Genomic DNA, 19,369 nt, shown 5'->3' with positions numbered 1-19,369 from the left:
AGCCCTAACAGCAGCCCTGGGCACACCACCCCATTCCACAGAAGAGAACTCCAAGGCTGACGTCTGCAAATGAGGACTAAAACCTGGGCTGGAACCTGCTGCATGGGGCTGGCTCCAAGTTCAGCTCATTTTATTGTCCCTGGATGTTTTTAGCAGCCTTAGAGAGCTAAGTCACTTTCTGAGAGTGAGAGGAGGAAAGAGGGGAAGAGGGAGAAAGGGGAGGGGGGAAGGAAGGGGAGGGGAGGGGGGCGAGGGGAGAGAGACCTACAGACACACACCCAGGTGGGGATAAAGAGGATGGGAAGACAAAAAGAACCGCTGCTTTCTACCAAAGCACGGACAGTGGCTCCAGGCGCCCAGCAGATGGCAGGATGTGGCCAAAAATCCCAGGCAGGCCGCGCGGAGAGCGGATAGCACAGCGCGGGCGCCGCTGCCAGCCTGTGGCTCAGGGAGCGTGCTCGGAGCCCGTGCCCGCTCACTCCCGACCCGCAAGCCTGGGGGTGCACGGGTCTCACCCCACTCCTGGGGCACCTTTGTCCCGGGTGCGCCTTTCTCCCACCTGCACTGCACAGGCACCTAGACCAGAACCCTCGCCTCCAAGTCGGCCACCAACGCGGCACAGTTTGGGGGAATCCCGAGGTCCACGCCTGGCCATTCCCAGAGAGGGCGGATCAGGGCAAAGCGCCATGTCTCGGGCTTAGTTTCCTGATGTACAAGGAGGGGCCAGCCGAGGCGCTGGAGGGTCTAGGCTGCACTTTTCATTCATTACGTATCTAGAAAAACACAAAGAACAAACCCGCCTGTTGGCGATCAGGTCCACCGACTGCTGCCGCGTCCCAGGCCCGACACCCCAGGCGGGGGCCTGGGATGGAGAGCCCCCCAACCCCGAACTCAGCCCACCAGCTCTAACGTGGAGCAATGGTTTCTAACTCTTGGGCTGATGAGAGGGGATCTGGGGTGGCTTACAAAGGGCTTGGCCCTGGCCGGGTAGTAGGTGCTAGGAACACTGACCGCCGACAGCGGCCGTCCTGCCGACCTCCTCCCGGCCGCCGGCTCCCGCCTGGTGTCCGCGCCCCGCCAGGGGCGTGCGCCCAGTTGCGGTCCCCGCCCCTCCCCGGCCGCCCCGGGCTGCGCCCGACGCCGCGCCCCCTCCGTACGGTCGTCGCCGGTTCCCTCCCTCTCCTCCTCCTCCTCCGCCCCCGCCGCCACCGTCTCCAGCCCTCTGTAGCCGGCGGCCGCGAGGCACGGTGGCCAGGCGCGGGGAGTCCCCAGGTTCCCACACCAGCGCTGGTGCTAGGCGCGGCTGCGGGGAGAGCGCGGCCCTGGGGGCGCCCGGGAGCAGGGGGCGCGGCGGCGCGGTCCCCTCCCCTGCACGGCTCTCGGCCCCCTCCAGCTCCGCGCGCTGCTCCAACCTGGGCTGGGCGCTCCCAGCGCATCCCGCACCCCGCACCCCGCATCCCTGCGAGCATCCCGCACCCCACATCTCCGCGGCCGGGCATGTAGCAGCGGAGGCCGCCGCGGCGGAATATGGGCGGGAACCACTCCCACAAGCCCCCCGTGTTTGACGAGAATGAAGAAGGTAAGAGGGCACCCGCCGCCGCTCCCCGCCACGCTCGGGCGTCGGCCGGGAATCCCTTCCTCCGCCATCCTTCGCCGAGCGCCTGCGGGGTGCCACACGCCGCAGCTGGGCGCGGGGACCCGGGCGCAGCCAAGTCGCCGCGCGCCAGCGGTGCGCCGGGCCCTGTGCCAAGCGCTGGGCTTCTACCGAGGCCACCTCTATGCCTTGGGTGCCCTTGAGGGGCTGGGTCGGTGCTGAGTCCGGGGTTGGGGCTGCAGATTCCGGGGTGGGCGGAGTGGAACCCAAGTGTCCACTGGGGGTGTAACTGGGAGAGTTGGCTTCACGGGCGAGTCCGGAGGTTGCTGCGGCTTGGGCTCCGGGAGCCCAGATCGCCTTCAGAGCTGGAAGCAGAAGAAAGTGGCCTGGGTTGGCGGGCTGTACCGTGTGTGCGAGCACACGTTAGTGTGTGTGTGAGTGTGTGTGTGTGTGCGAGAGAGAGAGAGAGAGAGAGAGAGAGAGAGAGAGAGAGAGAGAGAGAGAGAGCGCGAGCGAGCATGTGAGCGTGCCGCCCCTCGCCCCTGGCACAGCGGAGGCCGCTCTCTTTAGCCTTCCAGGGCAGCTTAGGGAAACTTTCTTGGCTAAACTCCAGGGCTCTGAGGAGGGCTTCCTAGCGGCAGCCTCCCTGGTCAAGGAATGGGGTAGGCTGCCCAGCCTTGAGGCTCAGGTGGACATAGCTCTGTATTTGGCCACAGCAGAACTCTGTTTCCAATGCTGTGTGTCCCTGGACAACTTACCTAATTTCTCTGAAGCTCATTTCCTTCACCTGTGAGATGAGAATTACAGAATCTCCGCGTGCCCTGACCCAGCTAAGTGCAGGCAGCCCAGAGCTGCCCCACTGTGGCTGCTTCCTATTGTGCTGACCCATCTCCCTTGTGTCCCAAATCAGACCCAAGACCTCGAGCCTGCCCGGTGCCAGGCACTGCCTGGGTGTTCACCAGGCCCCTGTGGCTCCCCACGGGACTGTACTTGGTTGTCTTTGTATACCAGTGGGCAGTCATGGCTAGGCAGAGCCAAGCTGGCTCTGAGGCTGGACAGTCTGTCCTGGGATCTGTGCTTGGTCATCACTGCCCAGGGTGCAGGCTTGTGTGCACACAGCCTGTGGATTCTAGAGCTGCCCAGGCCATGGTGCTACTCAGATGCCCCCAGAACAGGACAGGTGGGCACGTCGTGGGTGTCAGTTAAGCCGGTGCCTGCTAGGCCCCTGGGTCCTTCCTGGCAAGGGTTCCTGATCTGGTGAAACTGAATGGCCCTCTGTGGTGATAAGGGCAGTGAGGGCCAGCTCACTGGGGGGTGGGGGGACTCAGCTCTTCCTGGTGTTGAGGCTAGAGTATGGGCGAGTAGGAGCTGGCGGCAGAGGGGGGGTAGTGGAGGCTCTGGTGTGTCCGGGAAGAGTTTGGACACTGTGTAGTGTCACCCTCAGTTTTAAGGGTTCATGGTTCTAGCCTGGGTCAAGGTCATGCTGTGGGTAGTTTTCTAAGCCTCTTTCCTTTTCTCCCTTTCATTCTCTCTTATTTTCAGAGAACATCCACTGTCTTTATATTGACAACTATCTCTATATTTTATTCCAGAAAATGTGCTCTAAAGTATTTATTGACAAAATGCTTATGTCTGGGGTACAATCTTGTGCTTTTCCCACTGGGGTTCCTCATTCTGATTGAGTGGATTGAGCCTCAGCTGGCTGCGTACTTTGGTGCTGGTTGAAATACAAGGTTGGACTCTCCAGCCCCGTGAAACATTAACTTGTTTGCTTTAGCCAGCGTCTTTCTCACATATTTCCCTGTGCAAATCAACCATGCTATTCGTCACCAACAGGTTCATTAATTTCACAAGCATTTACCGGTCATTTTTTCCTGCACCCTCCCCTGTACTGGATGCCAGGAACATAGTGGCGATGGAAGATCCCTAGCCCTGGGAGGAGGGGGAAGAAGTCAGAGAACTGCTCCTTTTAGATTTCAGTCTTGCAGAAATGGCAGGAGGTACCCAGGGAAAGGGGTGGTTGGTGGAAGAGGAAGGGTGTTTCCAGAGGTGGGAACAGAATGTGCAAAGGCAGAGGCGAAGAGTGAGTGTGGCTTGACTCCAGGCCTGGGGGTGGTTGATCCTCCTGCAGTGTGAACTGTGAGGATGGAAGGTACAAGAGATGCCCCTGAAATGCCAGCCCAGTCTTAACGGGCCTGGTGACCAGGAAAGAGTGCTCAGACCTGAACTTGTGGGCATTCTGGAGCCACTGAAAGGTTTAGGCAGGGAAGTGACGTGGCCCGAGGAATGTGCACGCTCCCAGACGGTAGCCATCAGGTGGCTGGAGGCGCAAGCACCTGAGCAGTCTGATCCGTAAGTACTTTAATGCCAAGCCACAGCTGAAAATTCACCATTGCGTAGCTGTGCCTTGGCCATCTCCACTCTCAGGGCCCGGTGTAGCCCGGTGTGAGCACTGCTGTTCTGCTAACACCACGTAACAAGCTGGCCAGAGCTCTGTCAGGCGATGAGAAAGAATCAAGTCATAGATTAAGTGGCGCCATGGCTTCTTAGTGGTGCATAAAATACCAGCGTTCTTCTGTGGATGGCGTCTGAGTCAGGTGGACCGGGGTGCAGTGGCGGAACCTCCTTGACTTGCAAATGACAGAAAAACAACATGAAGTGCTTTTAAGGGAACTGACTGCCAGTCCTCACCCCCTTCATTACCGTGGGTCTGCGTCAAGCTGCGGTCACAACGCCTGCTTAGCCTCCTTCCCTGGGCTCCTCACTTTGCCCCACCCTCTTCAGAGTCACCTCCATGAAGCAGCCAGGTGACCTGTCTGCGTCACACCCCATCCCGCCTCTGCTTGCTCCCCCAGGGTCTCCCCGTCCCTGGCCCCAGGTGCAGCACACATTGAGGGGGAGATAACAGAGGAAGTCCTGGCAGATGCCCAGAGACCCTGCCCTGGGACCTCACTTCCCTCCTTGTCCCCCGCCCTCCTGCCTTCCCCTGCTCCCTGGCCCCCTGCTGCTGGCCCCTGCTCCTCTTGCCTGAGGCTTCCCCCCACAGCCCTCTCTCACCTCCTTGGGGTTCTCTGTGGGCTCACTCCCATCCCTTCCTCCTTTTTCTCTTTGTGGCAGTCTCACCCTCCTGCCTGGGTTTATCACTTATTTTCTTAGTGTGGTCTGTCTTCCCATCTCAGTTGCAAGTGCCTTAACGCGGGGATTTTGTCCAGTTACTCAGGAGGCTGAGGCAGGAGGATGGCAAGTTTGAAGGTAGCTCAGGCAACTTAACAAGACTCTGTCTCAAAATAGAAAATAAAAAAGCGTTGGGAACATAGCTCCGTTGGCCGAGTACCTGTCTCGCAGGCGCGAGGTCCTGGGTTCAATCCCCAGCACTGCAGAAACACGCAAGCAAATCGAAAAAAAGGGTGGGAGGTGGCTCAGCTAGAGCACTGAGCAATCTTGAATAACAGCATGAAGCAGAGGTTCTGTGGCAGTGCCTCCCCTTAAAGCATTACAGGGATCTGGCGGGATTTATCCCTGCTGTATCTCCAAGGCCCCAAGTAACACCTGGGACGTGAGAGGTGCCCGGTAGGTTTATGGCAAGTGAATGAATGAAGATGCCAATCTCATCAACCGCAGCCGGACACAGGTTCCCGAATCACATTAGGAATCTTGTGCCTTGGATTCTTTGCTCTCCTTTCTGAGTATTATTCTCCGACAGGCTCTCTCCCCTCAGGAGACCCCCTACTCCCCACCTCCAGGCTCACAGCCTCCTCGCAGAGAGTGAAGACATCATCTTTCTCATAGTAACCACGAGAACGTACCAGGGTTACTGCTTATTGGTTCTGATGAGGTCTTGGGCTATTCTTGAACGGATCACTGTAACCTGGGAGACAGAAAGTCCATACTGGCCAAGCTGGATCACAGGCCATGCTTGAATTCAAGCAGTGGAGTTGGTTTTACTCAAGGTATTTGGACTAAGGGTGTATGTTAAAAAGTTTCCTAAACAATACTGGAATATCAATAGAGGGCGGGTGCATACTCCTGGCAGGCAGATAAAAGCAAAGAGCCCGCTCACTCCAGACCGGTTATGGCTGTGTTCTTTGGAACACAGATTGTGACACTTGGTCTTATCTCATTCAATTTTTTGATTCCATGCCGTGTTAATCAGTTTTCTACTACTATAACAGAATACCTGAGATAATCAATGTATAAAGAAAAAAGTCTCTTTTTGGCTCACGGTTTTGGAGTTTTCAGTTCATGTTTGGTGGGTCCTATTGTCACCTCATGACCAGGAAGTAAATGAGTGGGAAGGGGAGATGGTCCCACCATCCCTTCAAAGGTAAACCCTGAACGACCTGAAGACCTCCCACCAGGTCCCACTTGTTAAAAGTTCTACCACCTCCCAACAGCCCACCGAGGGCAACTCTCCCATAGGCCCTTGGGGAACTTCTGACCTCCAGGTGACGTCAGTGTCCACATTCTGACTAGACGGAGGCCTCTTAAGAGCAGCACTTACTTTTCATCTTTTTTTTTTTCTTTCTAACTTTTCCATCTGCAGAGCTAGAACAGGGCCACAGAAAGCATATGGCAACTATTTTTTTTTTAATGAAAGATGAAAGCAATCACTTCTCAGGGGCCAATTTCCTGCATTCCTCTGGTTTTGAAACTATGGAGAAATGAAGACATTTCAGATTTGTTACCGGTAAACTTTGTTTGGAGCTCATGCCCTGAGATTGAGACCAGAATGGCCTTTCTGCTTCTGTCCCCCGATTTCCATATTGAAAGCTGCTGGAGCAGAGATTCGACTCTGCAGAATGGGTCCCACCCTGCCAGCAGCTTGGCGGCCCCCTGTCCTGGTGCTCAGAGAACCCACGGGGCACCCCTGCCCAGCGGCCTGGAAGGACTGGCCACCGTCAGAGTCCTGCGCTTCATGACCCTGGATACTGACCTCTTCCCATTGAGAGGGACAGCAGAGCCTTCCTCCATTTCTGGGAAAGACCAAATCCTTGCTTTGGTGGGGAGATGGGTTTCCAGTGGGGATGAACTGGTGTTAGGATGGAGGCAGAATCATGTTGAGGTTTCAGGGAAGGTCAAAGCCCTGGAGAGAAGGAGGATCAGTATTTGGGGAGCCAAACAGCTTAAGCGAGCACTGAGCCTAGACGTGTTCCTGAGAGAACTGGAAGGAAGAGAGCAGTCCAGGCACCTCAAGATGCAGACACTCTTCTACACAGAGCCTGGTGCCTCCCACCCTAATGGCCATACTAGTTCAGAAGGTAATGAGGATGAGCCCTTTAGGATGCCCCAGGAGAACCGGCAAACCTGAGCTACCCAGTAGGTGAAGACTGCTGTTATGGATCAGACGAGGTGTCCCCCAAAAGCTCACTGTGAGACAATGCAAGAAGGCTCAGAGGAGAAACCCTTGGGTTATGAGAGCCTTAACCCAATCAGAGGATCAACCCCCCACTCCATGGGATTAGTGGGTGGTGACTGGAGGCAGGTGGGGTGTGGCTGGAGGAGGTGCTTCATTGAGGGCGAGGCTTTGGGGTATCTATCTGTGGCTGGTGAGTGGAGTCTCTCTCTGCTTCCTCATCACCATGTGAGCGGCTTCCCTCCACCACACTCTTCCGCCATGATGCTGTGCCTCACCTCAAGTCCCAAGGAAGGAGCCGGCCGTCTATGGACTGTGACAAACATTCCCTATTTTATGGTTTGTATCATGTCAGTGGCGTTGTTATTGTATATACACTTTATCATTCCTTCCATCCTGATTCACTGAAGCTGTGAGCCCCCAATCACCTTTTCCTCCCCATGTTTGTCCTGGTTGGGTCCTTTCACCTCCGTGGTGAAACAGCTGATTAAAACTACTGTTTTAGACTGAGGCGATTCTCTGAGCCAGAGCCAGCTGTCCCAGCTCACAGAAGTCCTCTGTGAAATCCTTAATATAAAAGGTCCATGAATGTGGAATATTGCCATTGTTCACCAACATCTTGCTCACTTTTACTTCCATGCATACAAAAATAATGATACATCCCTGTCCCCTTGAAGTCAGGGGGCCACGTGAATTGCTTTGACTGAAGTGAGCAGAGGTGATACGCGTCCTATGTTGGGCACGTCACTCATTTCTCTCTACCTTGGGACAACCACAAAGACCCACATGATGGAACTTACTTCAGCCCAGTTCTCAGAGTGAGGACATAGAACAGAGGTCATACGCTCTACCTTGCAATCCACAGTGGAATGTGGCACAGGTGACCTTACCTTTGCTGCTTTAAGCTGCTGAGATTTGGGGTTGCTTGCTACCCAAAGCATACCCTAGCCTATCCTGACTGGAACATGAACCAAAATCAGCCCTCCTCCAAGCAGAAAGCAGTCCCTATTTTATGGTTTAAGTTTATGTTAGTGGTGGTGTTATTGTATATACACTTTATCCTACCAACAAAATTTCCTTCTATCCTGATCTACTGAGATTTTAAAATCATCAATGGGGGTTGAATTGAAGCAGTGATTTTCTGCCTCTATTGGAATGATCGTGAACTTTTCTTTTTCTGTTCAGAATAATTGTTGTACTGATTGGTTTTCAAAGGTTAAATCAGCTTTTCATTATTGGGGTAAACCTCACTTGGTCAGATGTGGTATATTGTTGAATTTGATTTGCTAATATTTTATGATAACTTTCTTCATGGGAAGATATTATGACCAGGATGTCAATACAAGAAAAAACACAACTTACTGAAAATAACAAGAAGAGAATTTAAATATCAGAAAAACTCGATAGCTGAATTCCCATTGAATCTGTAATAAAGCTTTGCTATGACGAAAAGTCTAGACTTCAATGTCTTCTTCGGTGAATTCTCACATGTTAGAAATAATAATAATCTTCCCTAAACTCTTCCAGTAAGTAGGAAGAAATGACACATTTCTGATGGCTTTATCAAGTTATTGGATCATTATTTTAAGGAGGTTTATTGGTCTCCTTAAAAGAATTGGGAAGTATTCTGTGGCTTGGAATTTTCTGGAAGAGTCTGTGAAGGACTGCTATTATTGGTAGGTTTCTATTGGCATGACATTGTTCATAGTATCTTCTTATTGTCTTTTTCCTAGTTTGTAGTATGTGTAGTGATTTCTCCTTTTTCAGTTCTGATTTTGCTAATTTTCACCTATTTTTTTTCTTATTTTTCTTGATTGGTCTTGTGTGGTTTATCAGCCCTTTTTTTGAATTTAAATACAGTTTTCAGCTTTAATTCTAATTTATTTACTTTCTGATTCCCTGATTTCTGCTCTAAATTTAATCGTTCTGTTCTGTTTACTTGTCTGATTTAATTTATGTTCTTTTTCTAGGTTTCTGAGACAGTATTAGATCATGGACTGTATTTTTTTCATAGATCCTATTCTTTATTCCTTAGCTCATTTACAAGTTTCCATTGAAATAATTTCCTTTTGATTGAATTGTTTTCTTTAGCATTTCCTTCAGTGTATGCAACTGGTGCCGACTTCTCTCAACTCCCGTTTGTCTGAAAAGGTCTCTATTTAGATTTCAGGAATGATTATTTTTCTGGCTGTGTTCTACGTTGGCAGCTTTTTTCCCAGCAGTTTGAAGATGTATTTCTGGTCTTTTGTTCTTCTTGTTTATGATTAAAAGACAACTATCAGTACTACTTTTTGTTCCTTTTAAGCTCTCATGTCTTTCTTGCCCAGCCGTTTTTCAGATTTTGCATCCTGTTTCAGGAATCTAGCCACAGTGAGCACAGTGTGATGTTCTGCCTGTTTTCTGCTTGTGGTGAGCGCTTCTTGAATCCGTGACTTAGTGACGTGTTAGTCCACTGTGTGGAGGATTTTTATGTTTTATTTTTTTACATTGCTTCTGACATTTTCTCTTTCTCTTCACATTGTCAAACTCAAATTGCACAGATATTATGCCTTATCACTATGCCACCTTGTGGCTCCGACAATATGTTTTTTGCCCTTTTATCTCTCTTTGTTTATATATAATTTGAATGTTTCCTTCTGACAACCTTATTTTTTAATCACTTCAAGTCTGTCTTTCTGCTGCTCAGTTCAACCATTAAGTTCTTAACATTAATCATTGTCCTTTTCAGCTCTAAAATTTTCAGTTTGTCCTCTTGAATGGTCTCTAATTCCCTGATGAAATTCTCACAACTTCCCTTTTAATTTCGTAAGCATACTTATCAAGCTCCTTGGAAGACAGGTTGGAGAGTTCCGTTATTCGGAACCCTGTGGGTCTATTTTATCGTCTGTTGTCTCCCTTTAGAGGCAGCGCATTCTCTCCTCTGTGTGATGTGCCCGTTCACCCTGCTGGGCCTTCTACAGGAAGCAGTGGAGACAATTGGAGGCTTTGAGTGATATTTTCTCAAGAAAGGGTTCCCTTTTGCTTTTTGTAGGCAGCTCTGCTACGGGTGCTAGGATTCATGTTTCATCCTAATCCTCACAACGATCAAGGGGTTTGAAACCCCCGAGGCTGGACTAACTCTGATTCACACAGACTCCTACGACGCGGTTTAGTCCCTTGGTGCCCTTAAAGGAAGATGGGGGATGCGGCAAGCCTCCTTCTCTTTGGCAGACTGGGACGTTCACAGTTGCTCCCTCCCCACAGTCTGTGGGGCTTCCACACCTGCTTGGCTTCTCGGCCTCTCAGACTGGACAGGTGACCCTGGAGGACAAGTGGCCCCCAATGCTGGCCCACTTCTCTGAGCTTCCTTTCTCCTAGGTGTTTGGCCTGCAGTTTCTTCCTTAAACAATTTTTTCAAGTATCGGTTTTGAACAGTTAGTTACAGCTCCTCTTAGAAGGAAGGTTGACCCAAGATACTCCATTTCCCCAGAAGCAGAAGCCCCCATCTATCAATAACGCCCATCACCAGGAGGGAGCTTTCGACTGTGAGAGTGCATTCTCCCGATGCCTGTGCCCCTGGCCTTTCCCACCCAGCAGTCCTCGTGTTCACAGCCGCGTGTCATGCAAGACCAGTCCCTCTGGTGCCCTAACTTTCTCAACAACTCATTCCTCAAACCCCTAAATCTGGCCTCTCTAACATTTTAGGGAAACAGTTCTGATGAGGGTCATTGTGATCTTTTTGTTCTTAAAAATAGCAGAAAAAGGTAAGTTTTTTTTCCCCTTGAGTGTAGAATTAAGTCACCCACGAACTCACCACTTAAGTAAAGAAATGGATCACGCCCAGTTCAATCGTCGCTTCCTGGACCAGCCCCCTAACTCCTTCCCCTTCCCCATGCTTTCTCGTTCTTAAGCAAGACAGTGTTTAGTTTGTGTCATTTTGAAATCTATAAAGATGGTAGCATGTTTTATGTATTCTTCCAGAGCTTGCTGTTCTTTCTGTAGATTGGATTTCTAAGATCCACCCACACTGCTGTGTTCTAGTTCCAATCAGGTCTCTGTCCCCAGTGCACTCACCCTTTCCTCCAACACTGGATATTCGCATGGCATCTGTTCTGAGGATCACGGACAACGAACTCTCAACAGTCTTGTGTGTGTGTCCTGATGCTCATATGCAAGGCTTCTCTAGGGTGTGTAACAAGCGAGAACTGTAGGTTCATGGAGTGGCTACACGTACAGCTTCCTGAAATAATGACAGGTGTTTTGCAGAGAGGTAGGATGAGTTTACACCTGGACAATCTATGCCAGCCATTTCTGTCCGTCAGCACAGTTTTATAGAAATTAGATTCCATCAGTAAACATGAACCACATAGGTCTTTATACATTTTCTAGTAGTACTATTATAAAATTAGAAAGAAAGAGGTGACCCAAATTCTAATGATATATGTCATTTAGTAAAAAAAAAAGACCTAAAACATTATCATTTCAATGTGCAAATGAAGTTTAAAATGATTAATGAGATATTTACATCCTTTTATTTTTTATTTTTATTTTATTTTTTTTATTAGCTACACATGACATTACAATGATCTTGGCAATTCATACATCTGAATCAATTGGGGTATAATTTCTCATTTTTCTGATTGTACAGATTGCAGAATTACATTGGTCATACAGTCACCTATATTACATCCTTATATTATTAATACTAAATCTTTGAAATTGAGCTTTACACTTACAGAGCATGTCTCCATTGACTAGCTGTCTTTAAAGCACTCAAACGCCACTGTGGCTACTGGCTTCTCTACAGGACTACATTCATGTATGGCCTTGCCAATATTTTTTATCTTGACTTTTTCATATTTGCCAATTGAATGAGCATAAAAGGGTATTTTGTTGTTGGTTTAAACTCATTTCCTAACTAATGAGGTTGATGTTTCTTCTTGTATTTGGTTTTCAGGGATGTTTTTGCTTTTGTGAAAGGGCCTGTTCATGGCTTTGATAGTTTTTTTCTATTATAATTCTGCTTTTTTGATTTGTAGAGTCTTTAACATATTCTAGATTGCACATCTTTGTCAGTTACCTGTTACAGATATTTTCTCCTGTTTTGGGACTGTTAGGGTTTAATGGTGTTTCAGAAAGCTCATGGGTGAGTCAATGCAGGGATTTTGGGAGGTGAAGAGGTTAGATTATGAGAGCTGTGACCTAATCAGTGGATTAAGCCATGTGATGGATCGATCCTTTGAATGGATTAATGGCGGTACCTCTAGGAAGGTAGGCGTGGCTGGAGGAAATAGGTGGCTAGGTGTGCCCTTGGGGTCATCTCTTGTGCCTGGCTTCTTGCACTCAAGCTGTCTCTGCTTCCTGTCTGCCCGAAACTGAGCAGCTCTTGTCCGTCACACCCTGACACGGTGACATTCTGCCTCACCTCTGCCCAGACCAGTGGAGCCAGCCAACCATGAACTGAATTGCTGAACTGTGAGCCAAACAAACGTTTCTTCCTCTTGGTTGTTCTGTTTAGGTAGAGTGGCCACAGTGATGCAAAGCTCACCAACACAGCGGTGACACCTTTCAAGTTCTCTATCATGTTTGCTGACATCAAGGATTCATTTTAATGTAATCATATTTATTAAACTTTTCTTGTGGCTCACTTTTTATGGATCAGAAAGCCTCTACCTAGAGATTTATGCTTAATGGCTGTTGAAGCTCTGCTGTCCCTGGCTTCTGGAGCTGGGCCTGCTCCTGGGCCTCCTCCATGCCTCCGTCTGCTCGTCCTTCATCTCTGCGAGGCCAGCCTCCTCTCTCTCCCTGGCAGCAAAGCTTTGGGGTCTCTAGACTGAGCCCCTGGGTCTCTTCCTTAGCTCTCTGCTGCCTTCTTAGGTGATCTGGTCGACTTCTATGCATTCGGTCACTCTGTATCATCACGTGCAGCAGGAGCCCAAAGCCACACTAGGGGAAATGTGATCCAGAGAGCTGCCAACCAGTCAGAAGGTCCACTACTAAACAAAACCAAAGAGGGCTCCAGGGGGCCCAGCAGGGGCAGCTCCAGCAAGGTGGCTACTCCTTCGGGGGCTGGGAGAGAGTGGGCAGGAAAAGAAACTGAGAAGGCCCACACTGACCCCCACCCCCAAGGCTGGGATACCCATCTCTTTGGGAAAAAGCATGGTTACCAGAGGGACAGACAGGGCACTGGGTGGCAGAGAAACCTCCTGGAGGGTACCAGCTGCAGGTGATGGCCCTGAGGTGAGGCCTGGCAGGCCTGCACCCACCCTCCCATCTAACAGATGTCAAGTGGAGAATGCACTCTGGAAGAAGAAAGGAAACACCGCCCTCCACTTGCTCTTGCAGGTCTCTCCTGCGCCCCCTACTGGCAGTTGCAAAAGGAGCCCCATCCACAGGGCCCAGCTCTGGCATTACAAGTTTGATTTGGAGGTGAGGGACAATCAATGAATCACTGGCACATAATCGTATATGACAGTGGCTCAGTAACTTATTACCTTAATTTGTATTTCTCTTCTAGTTTCCAAACTTGCGTTCCTATTTTTAATTGCATTTGGATGGCTCGGAAGACACCCCAGTCAACATGACTGCGCCTCCCTCGCGGTCTTCCGGAGCTTGCCAGCCTAGTGCGCAGGGTCATCGTCCATCCAGTTGTAGAGGCCACGATAGCTCAGGTTTTCCTGGACGCTTCCCTCTCCCTCGCTTCCACAAATCCCCTTGGGCACCTGGCTGGACTGAATTTTATTTCCTAAACGTCTCAAATCTGCCTGTCTTTCCAGCCCTACCGCCATCGCCCCATTCAAATGCCACATCTCGTTTGGACTCCCCTGGGCCTTGCTAACTGGGCCCCCTGAACACCCTTTTGTGCTTTCAGAACATCCTCCACCCAATAGCCAGAATAGCTTTGGGTCCCTACGTGGCCATGTCAGTGTCCAGGGCTCACAGTGTACTCAAGGTAAAGGTTAGACTGTCATATGGTCTTCCAGGCCCTGCGCGGCCTGGAACCTACAGTGTCTCCTGGCTCGCGGGAGTGAAGTCGGTCAGCATGCTGGGGGTCTCTGCCCCAGGGCACCACTCTCTGCCTTCCACGGTCAGTGGTAGTGCTACACTCTCAACCTCGCAGACTCTCCTAGTTTCCTGAAAGTTCCACGCTCACTCCTGCTCCAGGCCCTGACCCTCTGTTCTCCTCTCTGCCTGAGTCTCCCTGCCCATCAGCTTGGTGGCAGCCCACTAGTCCTGCTTCAGAGGCCCTCACCTGGCTCCTGGACTCTGCCCAGTCTCCGTTAAGTCCCTCAAGTCCCCGCATGCCCCCTGCAACATCCGCCACAGAATAGTTTTACGGTCATTTCTGTGACATGTCATTGATGTGTGTCTCCCCCATGAATCCGGGTGGCTCTCAGGTGTCTCCTGAGGGTCCCACCACTGTAGAAAGTGTCTGCCATTGTCCCTGCTTGCCCTTGAGAGTGTCAGAGAAGACAAAGAAAAATCACTGTTACTTTTCTGGTATCTAAAGGACAGACCCTGGGGAAAGGGAAAGCAGAATGGAGTTTAATAAGCACCTACTGTGGGCATTTTGCATGCCCCGTGGCGTCCAGTCTTTAGAACAACAGTGAAAGGGAGGTGCTGTGAGTGCCACTTGATACCTGGGGAGGTTGAGGTGGACTGAGTCATCTCAGGTGATAAAACCGTGGTTCTGCCCTCACTTCCTTTGTATGGCTTACACACACCGTCCCTGTGCCAGTCTCTCCAAGACTCAGCCATTTGCACCCCGCCTGTAGAATTAGGCGGCTTTCACTTTTTTTCCACAGCCACGTGCTGCCTGTGCTGTTGCTCCTTGCTCTTCTCGTCTTGGCGGCTCCTGCTCTAATAGAGGTTTTGCAGTGGAACTTGGTTTGCATTTCTGTTTTAAATGAGAAATGCTCCGGGTCTTCCTCAGGAGATGCTGGTCCACACCAGGGCTTGGACGAGCAGAGAAGGGGGCTGTTAATGCGCCAGGGGACGATGGATGGCCGTGGCTTCCTCCAGCCCACTTTCCTCCAACCAGGCAGGTGGCTCTTCCTCATTTCCATTCTCCTAGGCGACGGCTGTGCTGAGGACTCTGTCCTCAGAGCTGCTCTGCCAGAGTCCTGTCACCCTGTCAGGAAGGCGGACCCATTTCTAGAAGCCTGACTGGGGCTAGTCATGTGGAACGGGTGCCTGGAACGGAACGGGGTGCTCTGCAGCTGGCGGACGCTGGCGGCCCTCAGGCCTTTCCATAGTCATGAGCCCTTTCTTACAAAATTTCTCGTCAGCCTTGAGGAGAGATGGGGGATGCAGGGTGAGTGAGGGCTAGCCGTGGAGCCTCGTCCTTCAGGGGACCTGTCATCTCAGGTGCTGGAAGGAAAAGACTGTGGGTACCCGGCAGTGGAGGCTGAATTGTATACCCCCCCCCCCCCACTTCAGAGCATGACCTTATTGGATGTACAGAGGCATGGAGTTGCAGCAAGGTCATGGACGAGATCTGGATCCAGCAGGACGGGTGGATGTGAAGTCAGCGACCAGCAAGAAAGCCTGGGGCAGGGCTCTGTGGTCACTGTGGTCTAGCGCACCCCTGCTTGCTTCTGTGTGGAGCAGGGCGGTTCTGGTTGGGGCAGAGTGCAGCCGCCTAAGGCCCCATGTGCTCTCTCTCTCTCTCTCTCTTTCTCTTTCTCCCTCTAGCTCTGTGACTCAGCTGCAGACGAATCCTGCTGACCTGTCCACTCCCTCTGGGTCTTGCCAAACCTCCACATGTCGTGGGTCCCCCAGAATCCCGGGCCCCCAGGGCATCCAAAGCTGCCCAGTGCTATAGGCACCAGAGGGAATAGGGAGCTAGAGGGAAAATCTTGGAGATAAGGCGGAAGAGCAGAGTGTCAACTGAGCAGGGACCGTAGAGCTCTGTGAGCCACTCGGGGTACTTCCCAGGGGAGCTGGGAGGCACTCAGCTTCCTCTTGAGAGGAGGCTGCCAGATCTTCATTTTTATAAAGATCCTGCTGGGCTGGAGGGAGGAAACTGGGGCTGGAGGACTTCATAAGACAGGGAGGCTCCTTAATGGCCACGCTGTTGGCCTTGCTGGCAGGCCTGTGCCCTGTTCCCGCTGTCACAACACACCACTGCACACATTAACACAAACGCCCCCACACAGGCTCCCCCAGCCTCTAGCCCCTGGAGCCTATGGAGAACGCCACTCAGCGCCCACAGTAGGCAGCGCAGCTCATCAAACTCAACGGAACTGTGCAGCCGCTGGACTCTCTGCTGATGGCGTAAGTGGTGCAGGATATTTATACATGCCATTAAAAATGTAATTATTTTAAAGCACACTTTTCAAACAAAATCTAAAAGTCACTGCATGTAATGTTTAATAACTTCCAACACCATTTCTTAACCCTCCTCCCCAGAGTGTAATTACTTCATCAATCTTGCAGGAGAAATCAAAGGGGTTTAGGAGAACACACCTTTCCAGCATTAACCAGAACTGTGGTGGCTCTGGATTTGCATTTGAAAGCGATTTGGATTGGCATTTTGTTTCCTCCCAGAAAATAACAAATGCTTCTGATCTTTGGGGCTATCATGGTCTTAAATCCAGGTTATAAATCCTGCAGAACTTCTGTTATGTCAGCTCCTTTAACTCTGTGATGCAGAGGACGGCAGCGATCAGGGAGAGAAATGAAACTGTGATTCATGATTATTTGCCTTTCTTGGCCAGGAAGGTACAAGATCAGGCCCTGGCACATTGATTGGCAATTTGGATTGCTTCGTGGTTTCTGCCTGTGATATCCCTGTGGCAGTGTCCCCTCATCGTGCTTGCATCTTAAATGTCCATCAAAACTAGTGTGTTCAAGGACTGGTCACCAGTCTGTGGGGATATTGGGAACTTGTGGGACCTTCAAGGGTGGGGCCTGGTGAAAGGAGGTTGAGGGGCTATTGGGACCTGGCCCTTGTTCTCTTTGTTTCCTGGGGGCCTTGAGGTGAGCTGCTTGTCATGAACTCTCCCCAGCCCCCATGATGCTCTGCCTCTCCACAGACCCAACGCAATGGGGCCAACTGATTATAGACTGAAAACTTGAATGATGAGTAAAAACACTTTTTCTCTTTTTAATTTGATTTTCTCAGTTGTGTTATCACAGTTACGGAAAGCTGACTATCCCTCGGCGTCCTCTTTCTGGATGCATTAATCTGTTCATGGTTGGTGAGAATGGATTCTGGTATAACTTCATGGCAGAGGTCTTTTGGACAGAGTTTCCTAAAGGTCATGTTGGTTTGAGATGAGTTGAAAGTAACATCTATTTTAAAATCCACTGGTATGCCATATGCTGACCACCCCCTCTGCCCCTCTGTTTTTATGATGTTGCTGTTAGCAGGCTCAGCCTATAACCTGCAAACTCCAGTTTTTAATTGATGACCCTAAATTTCTACATGGCTTTCTAACTGGGAAACTGTGGGAGACCAACCTTACACGTGACTGGGTCACACTCCCCGGCTGGGTGCTGAGGTGCTCAGTCACAGAAATGTGGCAGAGTTTCTCCCACCCTTCTTGGTTTGAGGGTCGGTGTCTGGTGCATGGGTGTGTCTTGCTACAGCCCCATGGGTGGAGCTCGCTCACCTGTTCCTTTGTACTATAACCCCTTGCCCTGTTTAGGATAGAATCTTCCATGGAAGTGCCTTGTGTGTGTCCCCTTCTCCTACTGTGCCCTTGGGTGTGGCCTACCCAGGTGTCAGTCACCTGGTGACAGTGGACATCATGAAGATAGACTCAGCCCCCTGAAACCTGACCCCTTGCCTCATTTGAATAGCTTCTCCTCAATAAAAGGGGTCAGCGCGCTCTCTCACTCTCTTTCTTCCCACGGACCCTTAAGGTCAGAGGAGCCGTCCCAGCGACCCCAAAGAAAAAGGTATTTGTGTCTCTTGTGTGGTTATTTCATGCAGCCCAGTCAGCCCAGTTCAACTGGAATGACCCCTGAGCCTTTTAGTCGAGCGAACAGACACCCGGCAATTGGCTTATTGGGAGGAAACTGACTTCTAACGTCCTGCAGTTGTACCCTCCCTTCTCTCCCTGTGCTCAAGTCCACTGCCCCCTGAGCCTCCCCTACTTCACAGGCTGCCATCCAGAGTCACCCTGCATGACTTGCACATCATACATGTCCCCGACCTGTACTCCTGCTGTCCTGTCCCTGGATCCCCACCACTTCAACACTGGACTCTGGGAAAGCTAGAAGAGGAGACCAGACAGAATCCCACTCCCGGTTCTGTTTTCAGCCCTTTGGATCTGTTGAGACTCAGGGCTCAGCACCTGACCTGCCGTGGTAGACAGGCCACCTCCACTGGAGAGGACATCACATGGTGATGGCATGGTATTCTGCAAATGTCACTGTGGGTCATTGGTTGTTCATGCTGGCTATACCCTTGCTGAGTTTTTAAAAAGCTAATTACCAAGAGGGAAGTGTTGACGGTTTTATGTATAATAGCAAATTTTTCTATTTAGTTTTGTCAGTGTTTATGTTTTCTTGGTGGATTAATGTAGCAGTGTGAAGTTTTCTTCCTTACCTCTGGAAATGCTGCTTGTTTTGAATTCTCCATGGCTCCTATTAATATGGTCACTGCTTTTACTATATTTTTATCTTTGAATTTAAGTCTTATTTTAAACAGTATATAGTTGGACCTTCCTTTAGTATTTTGTCTGAAACTCTCTGCTGTTTAATTGGAATGTTTAGTTCATTTATATTTAATGCAGTTATTGGTGTGGTTGGGTTTAATTCTGCTACCTACTTGTCTTCCATTTACTTCTACTGTTTTTTGCTTAGTCTTTTTTCCTTTTTGTCTTTTTTTGCCACAGTCTGGCTGGGCACAAAATCATGAGCCACTCACAGCTTTGTAGATTCAAACAGCAATTCTTTATTCCCGATCTCACACCGGCCCTCTACAAACACGTTCTGGGGAAATCCACGTTCTCTGCCCAAATCCACTCTACCACTGGGCTTCTGTCTCCCAAAAATACTGTCTGAATCCCGTGAGAACTCAAGGGGAACTCAGGCAGCAGGATACGCCCTATTCCCAGCAGGAATAACCTTAAACCTGGAACCACCCTAAACCCGGATTGTCCTAAACCGGGAACGCCCTAAATCCAAGGAGAGCCTTAAACCCTGATCCGCCCTGGTCCTTGAGCAAGGTCACCTTACATGCAATGTCAGTGCAAAATGTCTAAGGCAAGTCCATTTTACCACGAGTCCTTCCTGTAAGCAACATGGGTACGTACCGCTGGCAAGGAAATTGTCATACCTATTTGGCTAATGGCTCTCAGCATTTTTTGTTAGTCTAATAATTTCTGCTTTCCATTCTATTTCAACTCTAGGCTTTCTAGCTAAGTCTGTTTGCATTTTTAAATGGTTGCTGCAGGAATCACAATATTCTTCCTTAACTTGCCACAGTCTGA

The 19,369-nt window shown here is 50.2% G+C and overlaps 1 protein-coding gene across 2 annotated transcripts in view; it reads left to right on the top strand.

Moving 5' to 3' along the window:
* Positions 1–1,527: 1,527 nt before the first annotated feature.
* Stk32b (serine/threonine kinase 32B) overlaps positions 1,528–19,369 on the top strand; it is a 284,998-nt gene continuing 267,156 nt past the window's right edge. For both annotated transcript variants that reach the window (XM_077110167.1, XM_077110166.1), the window contains exon 1: positions 1,528–1,579. In XM_077110167.1, the coding sequence (XP_076966282.1) occupies positions 1,528–1,579 (52 nt within the window). The remainder of the gene's footprint in view (positions 1,580–19,369) is intronic.

Source organism: Callospermophilus lateralis, chromosome 8, assembly GCF_048772815.1.
Source record: "Callospermophilus lateralis isolate mCalLat2 chromosome 8, mCalLat2.hap1, whole genome shotgun sequence".
NCBI lineage: Eukaryota > Metazoa > Chordata > Mammalia > Rodentia > Sciuridae > Callospermophilus > Callospermophilus lateralis.
This window is presented reverse-complemented; position numbering and strand designations above follow the sequence as displayed.